Source organism: Schistocerca serialis, chromosome 7, assembly GCF_023864345.2.
Source record: "Schistocerca serialis cubense isolate TAMUIC-IGC-003099 chromosome 7, iqSchSeri2.2, whole genome shotgun sequence".
In the NCBI taxonomy this organism is placed as follows: domain Eukaryota; kingdom Metazoa; phylum Arthropoda; class Insecta; order Orthoptera; family Acrididae; genus Schistocerca; species Schistocerca serialis.
In genome coordinates, this window is record NC_064644.1 from 405,166,229 (window position 1) to 405,185,223 (window position 18,995).

Genomic DNA, 18,995 nt, shown 5'->3' on the forward strand with positions numbered 1-18,995 from the left:
AGGAGATCCTCGTAGATGTGGAACATGTCAAATTTTTTTTTTAAGGCTGAAATAACAATACTAATAGTATGAATATATACAGTACATCATTTGTTTCTATTAAAAAATTCATCAATGGAGAAGGAGGAGTTGGCCACTAGTAAGTCTCTCAGGCTCCTTTTGAACTGATCTTTATTTGTAACTAAATTTTTTATGTTTGCTGGCAAATTATTGAAGATGAGTGTTCCTGAGTAGTGGACCCCTTTTTGAACTAAAGTAAGTGCTTTTAAGTCCTTGTGCAGATCATTTTTGTTCCTGGTATTGTATGTATGAACTGAGCTGTTTGTTGGAAAAAAAGAGATATATTATTTAGGACAAATTTCATTAAGGAGTAAATATACTGAGAGGCAGTAGTTAGTATACCCAGTTCTTTGAAGAGGTTTCTACAGGATGTCCGTGAATTTACTCCACAAATAATACGTATTACACGCTTTTGGACTCTGAAAACTTTTGTTTGACTTGAAGAGTTACCCCAAAATAATATACCATATGACATTATGGAATGAAAGTAGGCAAAGTATGCAAGCTTTTCCATTTTTATGTCACCTATGTCTCCCAACACTCGAATAGCAAATACAGATTTGTTAAGGCGTTTCTGCAGTTCTGTGGTGTGCTCCTCCCAACTGAATTTATTATCAAGTTGTAATCCCAGGAATTTAAGACTGTCAACCTCTTCTATCTGCTCATACATGCATTGTACCTAATAATAGGCAATGGTTTCATGACTACTTGCTGGTGCGCATTCGTCACTTGCCCCATAACATTTAGATGTTCTGTGGAAATGTAGGAAACCTCTCATCGATCCTTCCTTTTTCCAATCATAACTCCATTAGAATACCGCGCAATTGTCTCTCCTCTCCCAGGTTTGCCGATACAACGTCTCCGGGGGTACCTTCCCTATTTATTTTCAGAGTACCTGTCTAAAGTGTTTTTAGGTCCAACAGAGTTGTAGCTAAATGAAAACTGTTATAATAATTGTTCAAGTAAATTTGATGACCAACATGCAGCTTTTCTGCCATCAAATGCAAAACGACTTTTTCAGCGTGTCCTTGTCCCTCATATTCCACTACTTCCCATGTACCCAGCGCACTTATTTACGAAACCGTCTGGATTGTTGAGCATGTACATCTTAATGCCATATTTATTACATTTGCTTTTTATGTATTGTCTAAATGACAATCTTCCCCTCCAAAGAATCATTGATAAAACTCAGCCTGGGTAAAACACTTGAGACATTCTCGTGTTAATATAATCCAATATAGGTCGCATCTTATATAAATGATAGTCTGGTTTCAGGTTTCCTGGAAGTGGATTTTTGTAAAATGCCGAGAGCGTAATATGATCAAATATCAGTCTCTGCTTATACTGATTGCTATTCCTCTATCCTCTAACAGCGGTTCTTTCTTCCAGTAGTCTTGTAATTGCCGATATTTATCGTTACCCATATGTAACGAAACAACCAGGAAACTAGTAATCCGCCTATGCTTAGAGGTTTCCATTTACAGATCCTAAATCCCTCTTTTGTATTTTCGCTAAGAAATATGCTGACTGCGTTATCATTCGTTTTGTCAACTACAAATTACAACAATTCGTATGTTACCAATAATCTGAAGAAATCCACAGGAGAATTGCCAGCAGGATGAATCTGCAAAACTTCTTCAAATGGTTCAAATACACTCCTGGAAATTGAAATAAGAACACCGTGAATTCATTGTCCCAGGAAGGGGAAACTTTATTGACACATTCCTGGGGTCAGATACATCACATGATCACACTGACAGAACCACAGGCACATAGACACAGGCAACAGAGCATGCACAATGTCGGCACTAGTACAGTGTATATCCACCTTTCGCAGCAATGCAGGCTGCTATTCTCCCATGGAGACGATCGTAGAGATACTGGATGTAGTCCTGTGGAACGGCTCGCCATGCCATTTCCACCTGGCGCCTCAGTTGGACCAGCGTTCGTGCTGGACGTGCAGACCGTGTGAGACGACGCTTCATCCAGTCCCAAACATGCTCAATGGGGGACAGATCCGGAGATCTTGCTGGCCAGGGTAGTTGACTTACACCTTCTAGAGCACGTTGGGTGGCACGGGATACATGCGGACGTGCATTGTCCTGTTGGAACAGCAAGTTCCCTTGCCTGTCTAGGAATGGTAGAACGATGGGTTCGATGACGGTTTGGATGTACCGTGCACTATTCAGTGTCCCCTCGACGATCACCAGTGGTGTATGGCCAGTGTAGGAGATCGCTCCCCACACCATGATGCCGGGTGTTGGCCCTGTGTGCCTCGGTCGTATGCAGTCCTGATTGTGGCGCTCACCTGCACGGCGCCAAACACGCATACGACCATCATTGGCACCAAGGCAGAAGCGACTCTCATCGCTGAAGACGTCACCACTGGAGGCGGGCTGCACGATGTTGGGGCGTGAGCGGAAGACGGCCTAACGGTGTGCGGGACCGTAGCCCAGCTTCATGGAGACGGTTGCGAATGGTCCTCGCCGATACCCCAGGAGCAACAGTGTCCCTAATTTGCTGGGAAGTGGCGGTGCGGTCCCCTACGGCACTGCGTAGGATCCTACGGTCTCGGCGTGCATCCGTGCGTCGCTGCGGTCCGGTCCCAGGTCGACGGGCACGTGCACCTTCCGCCGACCACTGGTGACAATATCGATGTACTGTGGAGACCTCACGCCCCACGTGTTGAGCAATTCGGCGGTACGTCCACCCGGCCTCCCGCATGCCCACTATACGCCCTCGCTCAAAGTCCGTCAACTGCACATACGGTTCACGTCCACGCTGTCGCGGCATGCTACCAGTGTTAAAGACTGCGATGGAGCTCCGTATGCCACGGCAAACTGGCTGACACTGACGGCGGCGGTGCACAAATGCTGCGCAGCTAGCGCCATTCGACGGCCAACACCGCGGTTCCTGGTGTGTCCGCTGTGCCGTGCGTGTGATCATTGCTTGTACAGCCCTCTCGCAGTGTCTGGAGCAAGTATGGTGGGTCTGACACACCGGTGTCAATGTGTTCTTTTTTCCATTTCCAGGAGTGTAGCTCAGAGCACTGTGGGACTTAACATCTGTGGTCATCAGTCCCCTAGAACTTAGAACTACTTAAACCTAACTAACCTAAGGACATCAAACACATCCATGCCCGAAGCAGGATTCGAACCTGCTACCGTAGCACTTGCGCGATTCCGGACTGAGCGCCTAGAACCGCTCAGCCACCGCGGCCGGCCAAAACTTCTTCCTTCGTAAATGGGTGATATTGCATATTATGTGGTTCTTTATGCCAGGACTCACCTGGATTATCCCCATGTGACAGGTCGGGCTCTTTTTCGTCGTCGATTTCCACACAGTCGTGATCCGTATCATCAGATTCGGAACTGTCACGAAACACATTCAAAAGCTGTGCTCCACGCTATCATCACTCTGCAATTCTTCTGCAGCCTCTAAATGACAATCTCTGTGGTTCGCCTCGTCCTCACTACACAGAAAACCACTGTCACCTATTACACAAAGTAACTGTTCCTCCGTCAATTTAACACTTTTGCTGCTCCTTTTCACATTGGAAGGTTCAGGTGTCGGTTCATTAGCCGCCATTACAAACAATATACGTTCGATAACTGACCACATAAAACAAAAGTTTACACGCTTTGATGCTAGCTTAGACGCTGAAACTGGACTAGTAATCCGACAGTGAGTGCAGACGCTTATAAGCGTCAGCCGCAGTGAAAGTGTTAAGGTGTGTGATGTGTTGAAATCCAATTATTTCATTTATCAAACGAGTTTTATGAAGCCTATATTGGCAAGATAACCTGAGATCTTTATGTTCAACATGCCCAGGTTCTCTACGAGAATGAAACAGCTTCAAATATTTCTAATGTCTGCAAATACACTGAAGTGACAAAAGTCCTAGGATAGCATTATGCACATCTACAGATGGCAGTAGTATTGCATATACAAGGTATTAAAGCACAGTGCATTGGCGGAGCTGTGATTTTTATTCAAGTGATTCGTGTGAAAAGGTTTTCAATGTGATTATGGCTGCACGACAGGAACACAAAATGGTAGTTGCAGCTAGATGCATGGGACATCCCATTACAGGAATCATTATGGAATTCAACAGTCAGTGATCCACAATGTCAAGAGCGTGCCGAGGCTACCACATTCCAGGCATTACCTCTCACCGCGGACAGTATTGTTGCCGACATCCTTCAATTGGTGACGAAGAGCAGCAGTGTCTGCGCAGAGTTGCCAGAGCTAACAAACAAGCAACACTGAGTGAACTAACTGCAGAAATCAATGTGGGACATATGACGAGCATATCCATTGGGATAGTGTCACAAAATTTGGCGTTAATGGGTTATGGAAGCAGACGACCAATGTGAGTGCCTTTGTTAATAGCACGACATCGCCTGCAGCACCTCTCCTGGGCTCATGACTATGTTGGTTGGCCCCTAGACGACTGGAGAACTGCGGCCCCGTCAGATGAGTCCTGATTTCAGTTAGTAGGGATCAAGTGTGCCACAAAAAGCCACAGGCCCAGATTGTGAAAAAGGTAGTCTGCACACTGGTGAGGCTCCATAATGGTGTGGGCTGTGTTGACATGGAATGCACTGGGTCCTCCAGTCCACTGGCTACTTGGAGACCATTTTCAGCTGTTCATAGACTTCATATTCCCAAACAATGATGGAATTTTTATAAATAGCAACTTATGATGTCACCAGGCCACAATTGTTGATTTCAAGAACATTCTGGACAATTCGAGAGAATGGTTTGGCCACCCAGCTCACCTGGAACACATTCCATTGAACATTTATGGGACATAATTGAGAGATCAGTTAGTGCACAAAATCCTGCAATGGCAACACTTTCGCAATTATGGACAGCTATAGAGGCAGCATGGCTCAATACTTTTGCCAGGGACTTCTAATGACTTGTTGGCTCCATGCCACGTTGAGTTGCTGCACTATGCCAGGAAAAAGAAAGTCCAACATAATATTAGGAGGTATCCCATGAATTTTGTCACTTCAGTGAATGTTTTTTATTTCCTCCAAATATTCTTTGAAATAGGATGCCACATCTTGGTAAATACTTTCAGCGATAGATAAATCTAATCGGAGCATAGCAATAGCTGGACAAATCTATTTCTTCGCGTTCGTTTTTATAAAATTGCTGTTTTGCTTCAAATGCAAACATTCTATTAGTTATTTGTCCAATTACCTTGTTTGGCCCTTGCAATCCCACATTAAGCCTGTTGAATTTTTGTGTAATATCAAACAAAAAAAGCTGTTAGTGCCCACTATTCTAGATGAGAACTGCAGGTCACACAAATATTTGATTTGGGCCACTTGCGGCCCATGGTTCGACAACCAGTGTTTTAGATCATTACACGATGTAGTGGGTTCATATGTTAATGCAATGTAATCTTTCCTCTATCCACTCTCACCGAGTGAATTTTAGAACTAGGAATCACGAAACTTTACTCTTATTCTGCGAGTAACAAAATCCTCTCATACCAGCTGAAGTATATGGCCAGTTTAGTAGGAATGTAACCTCAATATGCCATCATAACTTCATCAGCAATTATTTTTAAGAGGCTTCGGAAATGTACACATCATCTCTGGACAAAATGTATCACTAATTGTAGTCTTATCTTCAAATCTCTCCCAAGCAAACACAATTTAAACTCTGTTCCATAGGAGACAATAAATAGCAGATTTTTCACTTTGGGGTATTCCTGTCTTGCCACATTAATATTTAGATAAAATTAATCATTCCATCAATTTGTTAGGTTACATAAAAGTTTGTATTTGGAACACACCAACTTAAAATCCAATTCTAATTCATGTTTTCTTTAAGTACTATTATCACATGAATGCCACATGGAAGTCATAGTCATGGCCAGTTCCCTCGTGTAGATGGCCTGCCTGCACAAAAAATTAGAGAACTTGACTCTTGGAACACAGTTTGTTGTTAGGAAGAAATGAGGAAAATTAGAAAGCCGAGACAAAATGCAGGATAAAGAAAGAAAAGTCTCTTTACACCCCAAATTTAGAGAGAGTCACTGTTTAGGAAAGGAACAAAATATATGACTGAAGTAACAACTATTTAAATTGCAGATTACCAATAGGAGGGAAGACCATGAAAGTGAAAGCCAAATGTTAACAAGTCTGGCATAAATTAATTAAAATTAGGCTACACACGAAGAGCTACATCAATCCCTTAACCCTTTCACTGTTACAGATGTGCTCGCTGCATTCCATGCTGAGTGTGGCTTTTTGTGATAGTACTGCTCACCAAATGCTGCTACTTGTGCTGAGAGACAGCATTCTGACGACTCTCAAATACATATGATCATTTTTAAGAAAACTATTTGGTGAAAAAATTTGATTTTCACGCATATTACAGCCCCTTACATTCGCTCAATAAAAGACTGAATTTCTTTTTGTTATTCATCATAGTTACTGTGCTGCATCAAACTAAGTAAAACACTGCACAAAATTTTAAAGAGTTTGCAGAAATAATGACACACTGCATAAACTTTGCACGTGGTTGATTTTGCCTTATACTTTGTCATGTACGAAATGTAGACAAGATCTTGCAATTTTATTTGAATTTGAGAGCAAAATGATATCTCATTTCGTTCTCAAGTTATATCTAGCGGACGGCAGCAAGTCCCATTCCCATTTCTGCCCCTGTAGATAAGGAATCATGTGGTTCTAATGTTTTATAAATGGTTCGAGATATCAAAACAAAGTTTTTTGCAAATGATAGCCTGTAACGAGGAACATATTTTGCACAATAAATATTCTAAAACTTTTTTATTCTCTGAGGTATGGAAGTAACTCACTCACAGCAGTGAGAGGTTGGTGGAGTGGGACACAAACACGTTAATAGCACTTCAGGGAAACCCAGGGCTCTTATTTAAACATGTCCTCGCAACCTGGGAAGAGGCAGAGCACCACGAGTTAACTCATCCACAGCTGTTAAAGGTGGCCTACAAAAACCGATTATGGCGAATGAATATAAACATTTTGGGAAATGGTATTACTTTTCTTTCAGATTTCTGCTTGTGTTTTAAAATTAATCCTTTGCCATGCCAAAATTTCAAATGAAACTTTTGTCAACAGAAGTAGCTATAATTTAATAAACAAAAGATGCCTGATACACAGCTCTGTTCAAGAAGTGTAATTCATATGCGCAATGTATTCAACAGCACAGCGCTGAAGTCACACTGAGAAATATTATGGTATACACTCCAAACCATTTCATTTGAGATGACTAGGTGGTAAATTTGTGATACAATTAGCAGAAACATGTAACTATAGTTGAAGGGAGTATCCGGGAAAGTTATGTGTAAAACTATTAAAATGAAGAAGCTTGTACTTACTGTCTTACATTTTTAATAATATGGCAAATGTAACAATGTTGCAACAGGCATAAAGGTATTCTTTGGGTTCATCATCAGTACTCTAACAACAATGTCATATTTAGTGAGAAAATTTGTTTATAAATAATATACATAACTATCACAAGACATTGCTTTCTCAAATGAGGTACTTTTAAACTATATAAGCCATACAAAGTGGCCATTAGATTACACAGTTTTTATAATGAGAACATAAACTGCAAATCTCTGTATGATGCCAGCTGATTTCAAAATCTTTCACTTTCACACACACCATGGAGTAATCTACAGATCAAAAGAATATTAATGAAAGGGTACCTAGGGTCTCTACAGTACATTTACGGTGGACAACCAAAACGAATGTAACTTTTGTGTCTTTCTTTCCATGCTTTGCAACAGCTTTTAAACACATACTTAAAGGCAGAGAGGTAGGTACTTTCACAATATGTTAAGTGGCTTTTAAAATGAATCACGGATTTGCGAACTTATCAGTTTCTGACACTGACATAACATTCATTTTGTGCTACAGAGGGAAAGTGATTTTGCCCCTCAAACTGACTCAATCACTTAAAGTTTTCAATCTTTATGATCAATACGACTTACCTCCATACCCCAAAGTCTTGACCAGTTTAAATATAACTGCAGCAACTAACTATTTACTCTTGACTGCATGTTTATAGCCAAAGGGAAGAATAAAACTTGGCACTTGCATCAGAAAAATGTCTGTGTGGTTGTAAACAAAGCTTGTTCTTCAAACAAGTAGTATATTATATTGCTTGCACTGTTAGTAGTAGTGTATCTTGGACAATTTTTATGTTTACTGATCCCTATTAGGCCTTCTATGACATGATCCCAAGAGAATTTTTGAAACAGGTCAGCAAAGGCAGCAAGAACAGCAACATTTTCATGTTGAGTGTCACATGGCAAAAACATGAAATTATGTCAATTAAATATAAAGGAAACAAATGCACTGTGGCCGCAACAAAAATTACAGATATTTGTGTCAACAGAATAATTCATATAACATCAACTTCTTCCTACATGCTTTGTGGCTCAGTGTTATGAAAAGGCAACTCAAAATGTGGAAGAAATAAATAGTGTGCTCAAGGTATGCTGCTGAATTATGGCAAAAAAGTACTTCACTATTGCAGTCAGTTGTGAAGATGTCACTCAGAACTACAGAAATGTAAACCATAATTAATTAATATTAATGGGTTATCTTGATCATGTTGACAATGTTAAAGATTACTAAAAACCACCTCAACTGAATTATTACAAATTTATTGTGTAACGAACACTCTTGTTTGATGAGCACTTTCAGGTTGCTGAGTTGTGATAAAGTCATGACACAAGTGGTCTGGTTGTCGTACATAATGTTACAGACCAAATCAAAAACACTGATCATAAAACATTCTGCCAACCACCTGACTGAAGTATGGTGGGCAGACACGGGATGCTGTGTAAAGTAAACTTGTCACTAAGGGCTGGGACAGTTTATTGTACAAAGCATACCATGTCTGACTGCTGTATTTCCACTGGAAGGTCAGTAGAATGTTTATGATCGGTGTTTTTTGATTTGGTCTTTAACATTACGTATGACAAGCAGACCATTTATGTCATGACTTTAGCACAACTTGTCAATCTGAAGACGTTCAAGGAACAAAACCAGTTGTAACACAATAAATGTTTAACAATACAAGAGGTGATTTTTATTAACAATTAATTAATGTGTCAGTTCAACAAATGAAAATGGCTGATGTTAAGGTCACTAATGAAATTATACACTGCCAGGAGAAATGAACACAATAAATTGTATGCATATATGCCTTTAGCTTACTATCACAAAATATTTTGAATGGTACACATTAATAACATCACTGAAGTAAGAGGGCATTACATTAAGGAAATTTATATTTCAACTAAATGAAATGTTGAGCAAAAATACCTGACACAATATAGTATGAATATCAATCACTAACAGAGTATTAAGAAATTGGGGTGAATAGAACCTAAACTAAATAGATGCAAAGTAACAAGCATTATTCCCCAACTGGCTGTAACTAATCTTGTTTATAAACTGGTGTGGATACTTCAACTGCATACAAAACATCTAAAACAGGGCTTGTCAATTATTCACTTGAGCAGCAACTGCTACATCAAAAGGAACAAACTTTACAATACATTACGGGTGAGCAAAACATTCTTATAAAATGTAAAATATGTTTAACAACAAAACAAAGTGAGGGAAGGACCTATGTTGCAATGCGAACAGGGACTAATTTAATTACAATTTCTTAATTTTTTACATTTATTTCTAAAGAATAGGACAATGGGTAATTGGGGGTAAGGGAGAAATCTTTTGATGTGCAGTGGAGTTTATCCAGGTGTGCAAAATCATGACAAAGAAAAAATTAAAACAGGGACAGTGGAAGATTGTAGCTGTAAGATGAATCGTGCCTAGATAATCGGTAAAAGTACGGCATGCAGACAGCATGGGCCAAGGTTCAAGTTCTGATTGGCACAAAGCATTAATCTATCATGAAGTTTAAAGAGCTAAAACAACAGGAAAAGGTTAATTATAATGACTGGATACAAATCTGAGCTATTGAATCATTACAAACTTTTACAGAACAATTTAACATACCAAGAAGATGAATATTTATACACTGATGTGTCGTTAATGTATATTACAGTTGTAACATGTCTGCTAATGCTGAATGAAGAACTTACCAGATGAAATTATGAACTTCTCATACATAATGCTTCTTCATGATCATTTAATGTCTGCTACTAAGGGACTGCAATGGAACCAAATTACTTTATTGTGACATATGTCTTTATGACACCAGTGATGGGACGGTCTACAAATATGTGATAGGAGAAAGGACTGAAGAGGCTCGGCAAAATCTTGTAGAATTTCTTTTGTTATTGCTAGAGGAACATAATGCCCACAATTTAAACAAATCTACAGTTCCTGGTACTATTTACATATCATGGTAATATAATAAAATCATTACTCTATACACACCTTCTTCCTCCAAGACATTTTACTAAAAGTTACTTTCCCCCCTTTCATAATAAACATACAAAAGAAAAGAGTGAAGCCTGAAACATAACAGCACAAAACAGTCAAATTTTACAGGAAAATTTCATTTCCTTTGTTTTTATTATGGCAGTAAAGATAACAGGGAAATAACAAGATAGAGCAGTTCACCAGTTCCTTGTATTATTTTGTTGCCACTTCTTAATCAGCAGTCTTACACATTTACCAACTTCAAAATAAACACACAATTAGAAGAACATCTGTAGCACATTAGTCAACATTTTTAACTACTTCTCTGGTGACTGTGTTCAAATTTTAGTTTTTAAAATAATACAATAGTTTCATTTTTTGCCTCAATTCCAATTTTGACTTCATTAAATAGACAACAATGATACGGAATCCCAATAAAATGATGTTCACCATTAACCAGTAACAGTTGCATCACAGTCATAAATTGGCATCTTTGCTGAGTTGTGACCATAAAGCCAGATTCTTTTTGTAGCATCCCAAAATATTTAAAAGACATTAAAAACTGTTTCCCAGGTACTCAGTGCAAAGGAATAAATACTAAACTATGGTCCAACATGTGCAATTGAGTTCCTCATTCTTTTACTGAACAAAATAATTACAGAACTGAGTTTGAGATAGTATAAAAGCAATAGTGTTGTCAACTCCACTGCATGTCACAGCCACAACAATAATTAAATTAATTATCTTGGTGCAGGTTTTATTATCACTGCAATAATATCTGATGTATGTATGTACATATAGTTAAATTGAATTACACTTGCTTATTCTTATTCTGTGAAACAACATAAATATACAGTGGTAAACAGTGCACAAACAGAAGTATCACATGCATAAATATACACAGTATCTATGACAGTAATTGACAAAACTCTAATTAATGGAATGGTTTCTCACACATATTAAAAGTATTAACACTAATAAAAATAAATTACTTTATATCAGTGAACTAAATAGTATTCAACAAATATACATCACAAGCAGACAACATATTGTTATCTGTTTCTCTCAATATTGACCAAAACCTCTGCAGGTCAATACATAAGGTAGATTTCGAGTCTTCAAGCTTAATATTATTTGGCATCTACATAATATTTTCCCTTGAAATGTAATCTCTGCTTTGAAGAGGTAAAGGCTTTGGGTCTCCCACAAATGGTGCAGAGTTTCACACAAAAAATTTGTTTAACTTCTACAGCAACGTACTTGTATGTTTATACATCTATATGTTTATAAAAAGACTTGCAGCTTATATTCATAGCATATTGATGTACAGGTAGGTCTACAATGAAGGAAAGGAAACAAAGCAAGTGATGAGATACTCTCACTTGCCAGAAGCACCACCAAAATTTGGAGCAGCAGAATGTAATGGCGTGCTTGGAGGAACCAGATCCATAGTTTTACACACCCATCCAGCAATGTCAACATTCTCTGATTCAGCCTTACGAATCCATTCATGGTTCTGTGGAAAAAGACAAGGGTACAAAATTACTTGGACTTAAAAAAAATTACATTGTTACACCAAGTGCAAATACAACGATGCGTATCACACAACGGAATGCTGTCCGGTGGCACTGCGGGCATGTGATATGGTAAGGAATAAACAAGTGGAACAGAGGCAAATAGGGAATCATCCTAGTGGCAAAATCAATATAGGTTGACTTCAGCGACGGTGACAAAGGCCAGATTGTTACGGCCCAGTGCTTGGGAACAAGCATCTTGCAAGAGCAGCAAAGCTGGTCAGCTGCTCACACGATACTGCTGCGACATCTATGGAAAGTATATGAAAGACAGTGAAACCTCAAGTAGGCAACAAGTTGTTGAACACCGATGCCTCTAATATCTTGCCCACCCTGTAAAACAGGATAAGCAGTGATCCGTGGCAGATCTGCTGACAGTACAGTGCTGGTGGAGGCACAAGTGTTTCAGAGCACACAGTTAAGTGCACACTGTCCAACATGGGGCTCTGATGGAGATGACCCTACATGATCCCGCACTGATCCAATGACATCCTCAATTATATTGGCATAGGATTACAGAGATTGAATAGTGTATCAACGAAAATGTGTCAACTGGTTGGATGAATCACATTTTTAGTTCAAATAGCTCAATGCTCATAACATACACTTTATCACAGAGACAGGCCAATGGGGTGGGGTGGGTGGGGGGAGGGGTATCATGCATTTGAGGTAGTGATTATAATGTTTGTGCTCATCAATGAAACAGGTAACAGCAGCAACTGCACTCATTTCATAACGAGGTAGGATTTTTTCACAACAAATTTCGCTACACTTTTAGAGAAAGCTAGAGGAGAGATGGATTTCAAATATGGACAGTTAATTTTTCAGGCAACACAAATCAATATAAATATTCCAACATGCAAGTAAGACCATGTGGAAAACATGTAATTTTGCAGAAATAACTGTCTCCAACAACAAATAAAGTCCCAAGCAGGAAGGAAATTACCATATACCAAAACGATACCTCAAAGGAAGAAATATGGCCACACAATCTGTTTTCTTACAGAATTATTTTCTGGATTAACATGACTAAGGTTCATATACAGTATTTACTCAACAAAAGTGAGCAAAAAGACTACTGTGGAAAAAAAAGCCCTTGATCTTCAAATATCTTTGAATTATCTCATTTCTCAGTACTCTTCAAGGATATTTGTGGCTAATAATAAAAATAGTACACAAGAGAAAACAGAATTCCTTGAAGACTGCCTCACTGTATAGGGTTAATAATGGTGATATTTCTTCTAGTGAAAAGGTCTTCAAGAAGATGTCTGCAGACGTAAGAGAAGGAATTATGGATATTAGGTCATTAAAATGAAAAGAAAAAGTTTTGCTAACCATTTATACACATTAACTGCCCATCTATGTTGTAGATGTAAAAAAAAAAAAAAAAAACAACATTATTAACAAGGCAATTACGTTAAGCGTAAAGAACTAATTCTTCTTATTATTTGACAATTGTGAACCCACTGAGATAAATGTTTCCCAGGTAAATATTAACTGAGCAACAAAAGATTTTTGTAGTTCATTTTGCTACGTTTGTTTACACTACATGCAGGTAAAGACATCTACTAAGTAATACTGATATTGTCTATACAATTATTGGTTATTTTGTCACCATAGACATAGTTCAGTTAAAAAAAAATGAAAGTTAATAGAAAGTCCTTTCTGCAGAAGCGCATGCACACACAGACACCAAAACTTCTTTACGTGTCACTCCTTAAAAGATTAGCTGAAAATATAGAAAGGTACACCAAAAACTGGTAAAGACCATGGCAAATATATGTATGTGGCTGGCTGACCACTAGACAAAGAAGGATGAGCCAGCAACTCTGCAACACACTAAAACCTCCAACCTAATTTCCCAAACTATTTTCAGCATCTATATCGCCCTCTTCAGTGGGTTTTTCTTTATTCTAAATGAATTTTATTCAAAATTGGCATCATTATAAAAATTAAAAAAATATTATTACATATGTACTGTTTGGATCCAAATATTGTATTCTTATTTACTTTAAGTCACAACACTGTGTCTACATTAGTTGCCTTTATTTCCAGCATATTTTCTGTATTTTGTTGCAGTTTCTTCGGCTCACAGCATGTTATCTGCAATTGCATAAGAGGCTGTTCAAACAAATATGAAAAATTGAACTTATACTACTGGGAATCATGGTAAAGGTGTAGATACAGTTTTTGTGTGCACTAGATTGTTATGTAATTTGTCATGCACTCACATTAATTGGTTGGCTAGCAGTTGCTTTTAAACACAGAAAAACATAAGTTTTACATCTTGATCGTAATTAAAAAATTACACCATCTCACAATTCATGTGTGTCGTGAGAATGTATCGCATATTGTGAGAAGATTTTGAAAATTGTAGCAGGAGTTCTGATGACTGTGTTTCTTATTTATACCTCTGTATGTGATGGAGGAGTGATTTTGGTGTGTGTGTGTGTGTGTGTGTGTGTGTGTGTGTGTGTGTGTGTGTGTGTGTGTGTTGTTTTCTCTTAAAGCCATAGAGTGTGTGTTGTTGCAAAGTGTTGAATTTTCATTTCTTATGCTTTTCCCTTCTGCTATAGGCTTTCATGTGTAATAATTTTCTTTTATTGTTAATTTTCGGTGCAAACAGTTGCTGTGTTTCAGGATGTGTTAATCAGCTTCAAAATTAGTGGAGCAGTGGGTTCCATTATCAGGTGTTCCACAAAAGTGGAATGTATGCTGTCACTCTTCAGAGCTCTCGTCCGGTCTGTGTACCTAGTTCGAATGTTTCTGCTCCTTTGTCCTATGTATTGGGCTGGACAGGAGCTACATGTGAGTTGGTATATTCCTGCACTGCTGAATTTGCCTGAGGTTTTTTATCTGAACTTAGCCTTCCCCGAACTGTGTTGTTTGTTATAAATGTTATTGGGATCCCTTAGTTTTTCAGTATGTTTCCATTTCTAAGTGCTATTACATTATTGTATGTTACTGTGTACCATCTGTTTTTTTTTTCCCTGATGTGGTGTGGTCTGCTTTATTGTCTGTGTTTCTGCTTCTGTGTTTTCAGACACTTTGGCTGCACTATTGAGTAGGCGGCCACTATCGTTATTTTCCAGTTTTATCTTGTTGTTGAGCTTTTTTATGATGCCTGTTTTGTATTCATTTTCATCTGATTTGGGAGATATTCTGTCTATCCCGTGGATAATGTGTGGAACTGAGCTGTCAGGGGGTTGAAAGAGCTATGGATAGCAGCGCTTGTGGATATGGGTTTTCTGTAAAGGGAAAATTCACGTTGGTTGTTGTTTCTTGTAATTGTAAGACCCAGGAAATTAAGTTTCCCCTTTTCTTCAGTTTCCTTTATGAAGTGGGTTTAGGGGTGTACTGTGTTGATGTTACTGTGTAGCTCTTCCATTCTGTGTTTCATCTATGAGACACATTATCTGCACCAGTATATTATTTTGTGCCCTTCTTGTTTCACAATGTTGTTGAACATTATGTTCCCTGTTTGATTCAAGAAAATGTTGGCTCAAGTTCCACTTATGGTAGAGCCCATGGGTAGACACACTTGTTGCGAATAGAAGTTGTTGAAAGTGAAATAATTTGTTCTGCAATTAGTCTAAGGATAGATGAGATTTGGTTTATTTGTACCTCTGGAAATTTACTGTTTTTCAACTGTTGTTCTATGATTTTATAGTTTCTTTTGTGGGTATACACTGAGGTGACAAAAGTCGTGGGATACCTCCTAATACCGTGTCAGACCTCCTATTGCCCAGAGTAGAGTGGCATGGACTCAACAAGTCACTGGAAGTCCCCTGCAGACCTACTGAGCTATGCTGCCTTCCATAATTGCAAAAGTGTTGGCAGTGTAGTATTTTATGTAAGAAATGACGTTTCAATTATAAGCCATAAAAGTTCAATGGGATTCATGTGGGGCAATCTGGATGACAAAATCATTTGCTTGAATTATCCAGAATATTCTTCAAACCAATTGTGAACAACTGTTGCCCAGTCACATGGTGCATTGTCATCCGTAAAAAAAATTCCACTGCTGTTCAGGAACATGAAGTCAATGAACGGCTGCAACTGTCCTCCCAAGTAGCCGAACATAACCATTTTCAGTCAATGTTCGGTTTAGTTTGACCAGAAGATCAAGTCCATTCCATGTAAACACAGCCCACACCATTAGTGGTCACCACCAACTTGCACAATGCATTGTTGGCAGCTTGGATCCATGGCTTTGTGGGGTCTAAGCCACACGCAAACTGTACCATCGGCTCTTACCAGCTGAAATCAGGATTCATCTGACCAGGCTACGGTTTTCCAGTCATCTAGGGTCCAACCAATACGGTCACAAGCCCAGGAGAGGCACTGCAGGCAACATCATACTGTTCTCAAAGGCACTTGTGTCAGCCGTTTGTTAACATAGCTCAGTAACGACAGATTCGTTCATCGCACGTCATACACTGATTTCTGAGGTTATTTCACGCTGTGTTGCTTGTATGTTGGCATTGACAACTCTACACAAACACCACTGATTTCGGTCATTAGGTGAAGGCCGTTGGCCATTGCATTGTCCGTGGTGAGAGGAAATGCCTGAAATTTGGTATTCTCGGCACACTCTTGACAGTGTGGATCTCCGAATACTGAATTCCTTAGCAATTTCTAAAATGGAATGTCTCGCGCATCTACCTCCAACTACCATTCCATGTTCAAAGTCTGTTAACTCCTACTGTGTGGTCATAATCACATCAGAAACCATCTTATATGAATCACCTGAGTACAAATGACAGCTTCACAAATACACTGCCCTTTTGCACCTTGTGTATGCGACAATATTGCAATCTGCATATATACATATAGCTATACTGTGACTTTAAGTCACCTCAGAGTATACAGATGTAATGTCACGAGATAGCATTTTTGTTGTTGAGGGATCCCAATATTCTTACTTTTCTGTATTATGCCTCCCATGTTTTTGAGGCTTCTGTCATTTATGTATGTGTATATTTTCTGTAGTAATGTCTGCATGTGTCTCCCTAGTAAGTAAGAGTGTCTTTATGTTCCTTTGGTATCTCTGTGTTGGTCACTGGTTTATTTTATTTTATTTTGACACTTTACCTGTTTTCTCAATGTATTCTGCGTTCTGCCTCTGTTATTAAGACCAGAGAGTTTCCTTTGTCCACCTTGGTTATGAATTAATTATGTTGTTTTAGTTTATGATTTTCTCATCAGATTTTTGTATTTGTATTTATGGATGGTTTGTTCTTTCTGATTATCTGCTTCATTTCATCTGCCAGTAGAGCTCTTGTTAGAAATGAGCTTAAATCTGATGTGTTAGTTCTTAAAGTAAATAAGATATTATAAAACTATTCACAGAATACGATATTTGGAAACAAACAGTACACATGTAATAAAGTTTCGTGTTTATAACCATGTTAATTTTCCAAGTTTCAGAATAACAAAAAACTCAATGATGATGGCTATATTGTCACTGAGACCAGTTTGGGAAAGAAAAGAAATAAAACAAAATGTTTTGCATCAAGGCAGACCCACAGTCCCATGTTCTTATTCAACTTACCATTAGCTGAAACAGAGGGCAGGCCTCACTTACATGAGCTGTTACACTCTGGTCTGAAAAATGCACTGTAAAACATGATGTATGGCAGGCTGTGCATCACAGGCACCACAGAATGGGGGATCTTCTTGCCAGAGTGCATGGCCGTGCATTAAGAGACAGTGTCCTATTAGGAGGCAGGTCAGGTTGGCCTCATACTGTAGGAGTGATTGGTGTAAGGCATGCCAAAGCCAGATATTTGGCTTCACTGACCACAGCTTATTGCCCCTCAGGCCTTGCCACTCTTCCTCCCACAGATACATAGTTCTTCGACTCAACAGTGAGATGGCAGCTTTCAGGGGCATGTTACTTTAAGCCCTGCTATACATGCTAGCTCATTTCCCCGCAATCCCACATGCCCTGGTACTCAGCACAATGATACCTGTTCCTCCTGCAGTTGGAGAAGTAGTTTACCCTCTATTAATTTCATAATTTTCTCTACTGGATACATTTGTTGCAATGCTTGTACAGCACTAAGGGAACTGGATCAGATAAACAACTTTTTCTTCAAACATATCTCATTTGCTCCATTGCCTTCAGGACTGTGTGCAGTTCACAGCACTGCAGATTGTTAACTGACCAGGGAGTCAACCTCGTAAGACACAGTCAGGGAAGATAACAGAGCATCCAAGTTATCTCTTTTTTGAGCCAGCTGTATACAAATCAGTAAAATTTCTGTGCTTACCTAAAGTGTTATATAACCAGACTTCAAAATTACATTTGAGTGCACTGTTTCTTTAACACGGTCAGTTCTAAAATAATTCTAGGCCTCTTAAGCTAGCAGGGATTTTCACTCCAAAGTTCTAAAAGTAAATCCTTTCCATGTATCGTAAAAGGTTTTGCTGCTCACCAATGTATGTTACAGACTCATTCAAAAGGAAAGCAAGCAATGGAATGGTATGCAGCTCTGAGGGGAGACAAATGCGTCTTGTACACCTGCTACTAAATGAGGAGTCACCACCTGGAGTGAAGTAGCAACTCACCCACCTCGATATATAGCCTGGGAATGGGGTGGTCCTAAATGCACCCATGACCAGCCCCATTCCCTCTGGTGGATGACATCCAATATTTTTAATTCTAAGTACCTGACTATAACACCACACATCCAAGATCAAGGCAGGAACCTACAAAGAGTTGATGAAACTGAAGCAAATAAGTTCTGTCTGCTCTCCAAGCCCTGTGACTAACACATTTTAAAATATTACCTGCTCCGAGTCTTCTTGCCTTCAGATTTTTCAGGTGTGGCAGCCAAGCAAATTTTTTACCAAAAGTGAGGTTCAAAACACTCAACATCCTTTTTAAGTTTAAAATAGTGTCCATCACTCTCGGTTCAGGCAAATTAAAAATAGAATGCAAATG

General features: G+C 38.9%; 1 protein-coding gene across 2 annotated transcripts in view; it reads right to left on the reverse strand.

The window, feature by feature from the left end:
- Positions 1 to 7,437: 7,437 nt before the first annotated feature.
- LOC126412172 (dual specificity mitogen-activated protein kinase kinase dSOR1) overlaps positions 7,438 to 18,995 on the reverse strand; it is a 96,634-nt gene continuing 85,076 nt past the window's right edge. For both annotated transcript variants that reach the window (XM_050081651.1, XM_050081653.1), the window contains one exon: positions 7,438 to 11,988. In XM_050081651.1, coding sequence (XP_049937608.1) covers positions 11,851 to 11,988 — 138 coding nt within the window. In that variant the 3' untranslated portion in view covers positions 7,438 to 11,850. The remainder of the gene's footprint in view (positions 11,989 to 18,995) is intronic.